We start from the raw sequence: 6,448 nt of genomic DNA, 5'->3' as shown, positions 1-6,448 counted from the left end.
ACTGCAATATGGAACTGGGGAGCCAAACAGGAATCTGAATATTGTGGTTGAATCAGGTCTGAAGTCGTGATGACATGCTGTTATTAGATGTTAAGGTGAATGGGGCAGACATAGAATCCCCTTTCCTTGTGGGGAATGTTCTCATGCAATTCTGTGAATTTCAGTTCTTTGCTCCTAATATATTTAAAGTTACCTACTTGGAATAACCACTTTCTCTGCATCTGCTCTAGCAGCCGTGGTCACTACAGTATCTTCATTTAGTGTACTTCAAGCTTGTTTCCTCCAGATCTCCAGCCCCACTCTCACTCTCTACTCCCTCCTGTATTCACACTAAATACACTTGCTTAAGCCTGCAATTTTAAACCATAACACTTCCCCAGTTGATCCAATAACAATCCAACTAGAGCTGGCATGGCTCCAAATCTCACCGGATGTGGAATGGAGCTTAGAGGTGGCTTGGGTAAGGCCTGGCCTCTGAGGGAATCTTGATTTTACCTGAACAAAAGGAAGTAACTGGAATAGAGGAAGATTTGGAGAATAGAAAAAATGAGTAAGAGACAGTCTCTGCACTTAAAGGAGCTAAAGTTCAATATGGTACCATGGGCACATAGGGGAGGGTGGTGTTATATGGCTCATTCGTGACTTATACACACCCTAACACTGTAAACTGCTCCAGGAGAAGGTATGAACCTGAAGAAGGAGGAACCAGGATTTCCTTCTGGGCATCTGAGATGACACTTGGAGGAGAAATAGGATAAACTGGGAAGGACAGCCACCACAGAAGATGGGGCTTGCTCATAGCTCTCTCTCTCATATCTGTAGTCCCTGGAATTTTTCAGATTCATTAAATGAAAGAATGGACAGGAAACGTACAATGACAAAAACATAACTGTGTCCCTCTACTGCTGTAGACTATGATTGTTAGTGTATATTTAAATTCTCACATTCACTTTTGCTTCAAAATAGAGGAATTGCAGTGGAATTAAAATTTCAGCTTTAGTACCTCTTCTTAAGTATAAACTTTAACTTCACTATTATCCTTTAAGGTAGTGTTTTCAGATGAATGTTGAAAGTGTTTCTTGGGTCTTATAATCAGCAAAAAACATTTAGATTTGAGTTAAGGAGTGCCTTTGCATATGACCTCTGCCCATGAGTGTTTGAAGACCCTGTAAATTGCAAGATAGTTTACTGGTAATCCTCAACCTAATATATTCTTTTTCTTTATTTTAAATTACCCACAGATTAGAAAGTACAGTACACTTTTTTTTGCTCAGTGGCCAAATCTGTAGGATGATTTTGGAGCAAAACATATTTACTCTTTAAGAAGTGGCTGTGGAAGGCGAGTTTATTGTACGACATCCTCTGGGGTTTGGTAGGTGCCTCCCTTTCTGATTAAAATGTACCAGCATCCCAGGTACTCTTATTTTAGATATTTACAAATATTGCCGGGAAACACTTGTGCTATGAATTTGGTTTTAAAGTTTAAAATCCTTGATAATCAACATTTGTACTCCAGCTCAAAAAATAAGCAATAAGTAAACAGTAAGTCATTTTCATGTGAAATGAGAAAGAATTCGATGTCAGTCCTGTACTTCTCTAGAAACAGGAAGCTAAATCTCTCAGTACAATACTACCTTTTCTGGACACTTCAGCAGACCCTGAATCCTTCGTTAAAGGGGGCATAAATACCCCATTCTCTGTTTTATTAATGTTGTTTAGGAATAATTTGGTAACAGAAAATTGATCTTGACTTGGCAACTTAGGTTTTCCAGGACACTTTCATCTCCATAGCTGCCTTTTCCCACCCACCCCAAACTGAATTGCCCGTGTGAAATATCAGGCTGTTTGCTAAGGGAGATGAATCTTTCTGTGTCTGAGAAGCACACATAGTTCTCTGATTCAGCATCTCTCTCTTCTCAGCACCTGTTTTTCTCTCTAGAGGAGCTTCATTTCTACTTCTGCACGGGGAGGATGAACAAACCTTTAATTAAATTACTTGAAATTTCAGTGATGATATTTTTTGAAATGATTCTGCATCTGTTCTTTAAATATTTTCACTTAACTGCTAGAATGAACTCTCTACATTTCAGTGGTGGATAGTGTAATATAATAACGAATTTATTAGAATATATTTAATGAGGCTCTGATTTCTATGTTACTAAAGCACACAAAGTGTCCAATGCTTATGAATAACACGAAACAGACATTGGTAAGCTTTTAATAAGGACTTTTCTTTTTGTATATCCATAATGTCTACAACCTATAACATAGATTCATATTTTATGGCCAAAAAAGTAGCATGACATTGGAAATAATACAGAGACTGGGCATTTTTTCTCATTAAAAATCATAAGCTTAAATTTACACAATGGATATTCTCAACCAGTACCCTACACAGAAGAGAAAGCTGTTGCAGAAGTACAATATTCAGGTAGGGTAAGAGTGAAAAAGTCTCTTATGCATGTTCCTATATTGTGTGCTCTGTCCCCATTTAATATCTGCTAGACAAGTCACATAGGCCTCCCAGGGGATAGCAACAGATGATCTCTTTGAAGGTTTTCCTTAGTTCTTGACTCCGGAGTGCATAAATCAGAGGATCGATGACTGAATTACACATGATCAGTATGAGATACAAGTTAAAGTGAGACATGAAGCACACACAATATGGATTCTGAGGACAAGAGATGTAGAATATTAAGTGGAGGAAGAATGGGGCCCAGCAGACAACAAAGACGCCAATCAGGATGGTCAAAGTAATCGCTCCCTTCATATTGGCGCCTTGGCGGATGGCACCAGTGCCGGGGAGGACAGCAATCCTCTTAATGTGAAGCCTGGCCATCAGGAACATGTGGACATAGAGAGAAGCCATGAGAGCCAACATGGTGAAGAACATGGTGATGAGGCAGATGATGACAGCACTACTATCTGAGTAAATGATGAACAAAATGCCTGAAACCGTGCAAGCTGCCCAGATACAACTTATGATGATCCCAACCCGCTTAACTGTCATAATGTTATGGTACTGAAGAGCATAGAAGATAGTAAAGTACCTGTCCACTGCAATTGAAAGCAGGCTGCAAATGGATGCAAGCAAGGAGCTACAGATCACTGAGTCAATAACATTATCAATGTTCACTGTGAAACTCTGTGTGTCCGTATCTGTACTGTTTAATAGGGTGATGACAATGGTTTCTGATCCATTTGAAACGCTCACCAGCATATCAGCCACAGCCAGGCTGCAGATGAAAAAGTACATGGGTGAATGCAGATTCTTGTTCTTGGCTATTGCCACAATCACTAAGATATTCTCCAACAAGCTGATGACACCCAGTGTCACAAACACCTCAGGAGAGACAAAAAGTTGCTCGTAGCACCCTCCATCAGAGTAGCCTTTTCCAAGGGACTCACTGGCATTGCTGTGCAGTCTGTGGCTGCTGCGGTTCCAGAGGTGCAGAGAAGCGTGCATCCCACGGTGGGTGGAGTTCACCATGCTGGCAGGAGAATTCGTGTCCCCCTGAATTGATTTAGCCTCCTGGGTCAGGGAGTCGTCTCAGTTATTTCCTCCAAGTCTTTATCTGTCTGAAAGTTGTGAGGCTAAAATTGCCATGCCTGCTGTGAGTAAATGTCACAAGTCCAGAGCGTGACATGGAGTTTTTAGTCTCTTTTAGGTACGACTCTGATCATTATCACTTTAAAATCTTGGGCTTCAAAGTATTCATTCTCAGTTGAAAGAGTCTGCTCTTTGCTTTTTTGTTCTCACTTCTGCTTTAACTTTAATCTTATGCATTCAAGTCTGTTCAAAACAATTTTCCTAGAGCTGCCATGCCATTGGGAGACGAATCTGTGCGCACATGCTCACATCGGCTGCCTCTCGGAAGCTTCTGTTTCCAGCCTGAGCATTGCTTTGAGTGTTAGGGGCTGTAGGTGCCAGCTGCTGATTTTTATGATGTGTGGAGAGAAAAAAAAAACATGTTCACAGTGGCTCCTCCTCTGCTTCCTTCTGACCAATCCTAATGCAGTGGGAGTCTGTGAGACAGCATTGTTTCAGAGACACAAATTGCAGGGCGACACAGATTCAGAGGCACAAGCTCCTGAAGTCTGAAGTCTGAAGCAAGCCGGATAAGAGAGCCTGAATTTCCCTTTTCAAGTTTTTAAGGGAAACAACTTGATCCCTAGAGGCCATTCCGTGATACCAAAACAACCTATCTTGAGGCAGCCAGGTTCATTCTTATGTAAAAGAGAGACATCCTCTGTGTGTGTGTGTGTGTGTGTGTAAAATGAAATGGAAAGTATACTGTCCTATGTTCCTGAAACAGATACTCTGGTTTTTGGCTAGGATACTGAATTTATTTACCCTCTTAATTTTTTTGTTTTTATTAAGAACCCTGCAAGTAGTGCTTCAATTTAAAATACCTGAAACACAGAGAGGATATTTAATGATATAGATAGACATGGTATGGTTGGAAGAACTATGTAGGTAGCTATAAATTATGAATGGGTTCAAAAAGGGGTTGATTTTAATGTACTAATATCCCATATTTCTCTATTGAAGAGTTTCGCTTATACCTGGAAACAGGTGCTTTTTATTTACAAGATTTTAAACTACATTATGGCATTAATGTAACTATGCTTACTCTGAACTCAGGAAAATAATAATTAAGCTGCATTCTGTTTTTTTTTTAAGCAACTTTTTTTCAACCTCCATAGTTTAATGCTTTGTAAGTTGAACCGACAAATACCTTAGTAAGTTTAGTTGTCAAGCCAAGACTGGTGATGCTATTTACTGAAGTTTCTGAATACTTTGCATAAGGTGGTTTGAAAGATCACAGCAAAGTTACTTTCCAAATTAATTAAACACCAGATTATATGAAATTTTGTATATTGTTCTTTTCTTCTATGGTTATTTTTGATTTTAGTGCTCTATAGTTTGTAGCTGCTTATTTCAGGGTTAATTCTGAATCTCAGTTACTTAGGTTGGGAATGTATCCTCTTTCCTTTTGTGACAGAGATAATACTAAGTATTGTTCCTGAGTATTGAGCTAAATGAACATCTTCCACCCTGCCTTGGAATTGGGTGGGACCTTATGACTAAATTCTAGCTAATGGCATGTTGGCAGTGAGGCTCATCGCATTAGCTCTTTCATAATTTTACCCAAGGTTCCTCTCCTGTTTATCAGTAGATAACTATATGGCATCTTTGAAATCTCATGTTGCAGGTGGCTGGACCATATCATGAAAGGAGCCTGTCTCTTAACTATTGCACAGAGCAGAACTCACACCTCCAACTCCCTTCTTTTGTATTGCTGAATGCCTAATCATCTGTATATTGTAAAATGTTGTTGGGATGGGGTGTTCTGAACATCATGAGCTGGAAATAATCTTACCTTCCTCTTGCCTTATTTTTTCTCTTTTTAAAAATGGTCATATAATTCACATACCAAAAAATTCACCTCTTTAGTAATTAAGTGGATTTTTGGGGGAGTATATTCACAGAGCTGGGCTATCATCATCACTTTCTATTTCTAAAACATTTTCATTATCCCATTAGCAGGTCCCCAAATTGCCCTTTCCTCATCCTCTAGAAACTGCTAATCTACTTTCTGTCTCTATAAATTTGCCTATTTTGGACATTTTATATGATTAAAATAATGCAATATGTGGTCTTTTATGGCTCACTGCTTTCATGTAGCATAATATTTTCAAGGTTTGCCTCCACTATAATGTGAACCAGAATTTGATTATTAAAAAATTAAAAGAGGATCTTGCTCTATCACCCAGGCTGGAGTGCAGTGGCATGATCATGACTCACTGCAGCCTTAACCTCCTAGGTTCAAGTGATCCTCCTGCTTCAGCCTCCTGAGTAGCTGGGACTATGTGTACCACCACACCCAGCTAGCTTTTAAAAATGAATTTGTAGAGATTGAATCTCATTATGTTGTCCAGGCTGGTCTCAAACTTTTGGGCTCAAACAATATTCCCATCGCAGTTTCTCCGAGTGCTGAGATTACAGGCATGAGCCACTGCACCCAGTTTTGATTTGTTTTTATGGCTGAACAATATTGCATTGTATGTATACATTACATATATATATTTTGTATATATATGTGTATATATATGTATATATGTATGTATGTGTATATATGTGTATGTATATAGTATATATACTTTTTATATATGTACATGTGTATATATATGTATATAGTATATATGTGTGTGTATATGTACTTTTTTTTTTTTTTTTTTTGAGACGGACTCTCACTCTGTCACCCAGGCTGGAGTGCAGTGGTGCAATCTCAGCTCACTGCAAGCTCTGCCTCCTGGGTTTACACCATTCTCCTGCCTCAGCCTCCCAAGTAGCTGGGACTACAGGTGCCTGCCACTGCACCTGGCTAATTTTTTGTATTTTTAGTAGAGACGGGGTTTCACCATGTTAGCCAGGATGATCTCG

General features: G+C 39.2%; 1 protein-coding gene across 1 annotated transcript; it reads right to left on the bottom strand.

The window, feature by feature from the left end:
* Nucleotides 1–2,202: 2,202 nt before the first annotated feature.
* MC4R (melanocortin 4 receptor) lies at nucleotides 2,203–3,913 on the bottom strand. Its single transcript, XM_001088600.5, has one exon. It carries the CDS (start codon nucleotides 3,488–3,490, stop codon nucleotides 2,492–2,494), a length of 999 nt encoding a protein of 332 aa, XP_001088600.1. The 5' UTR covers nucleotides 3,491–3,913; the 3' UTR covers nucleotides 2,203–2,491.
* Nucleotides 3,914–6,448: the final 2,535 nt, after the last annotated feature.

This window comes from Macaca mulatta, chromosome 18 (assembly GCF_049350105.2).
Source record: "Macaca mulatta isolate MMU2019108-1 chromosome 18, T2T-MMU8v2.0, whole genome shotgun sequence".
Lineage (NCBI taxonomy): Eukaryota > Metazoa > Chordata > Mammalia > Primates > Cercopithecidae > Macaca > Macaca mulatta.
The sequence above is the reverse complement of the archived record's forward strand: the minus strand, read 5'-3'. Positions and strand labels throughout refer to the sequence as shown.

Excerpts from the sequence above, each read along its gene's own strand:
- MC4R (XM_001088600.5), bottom strand. The coding sequence starts at position 3,490 with ATGGTGAACTCCACCCACCGTGGGATGCACGCTTCTCTGCACCTCTGG.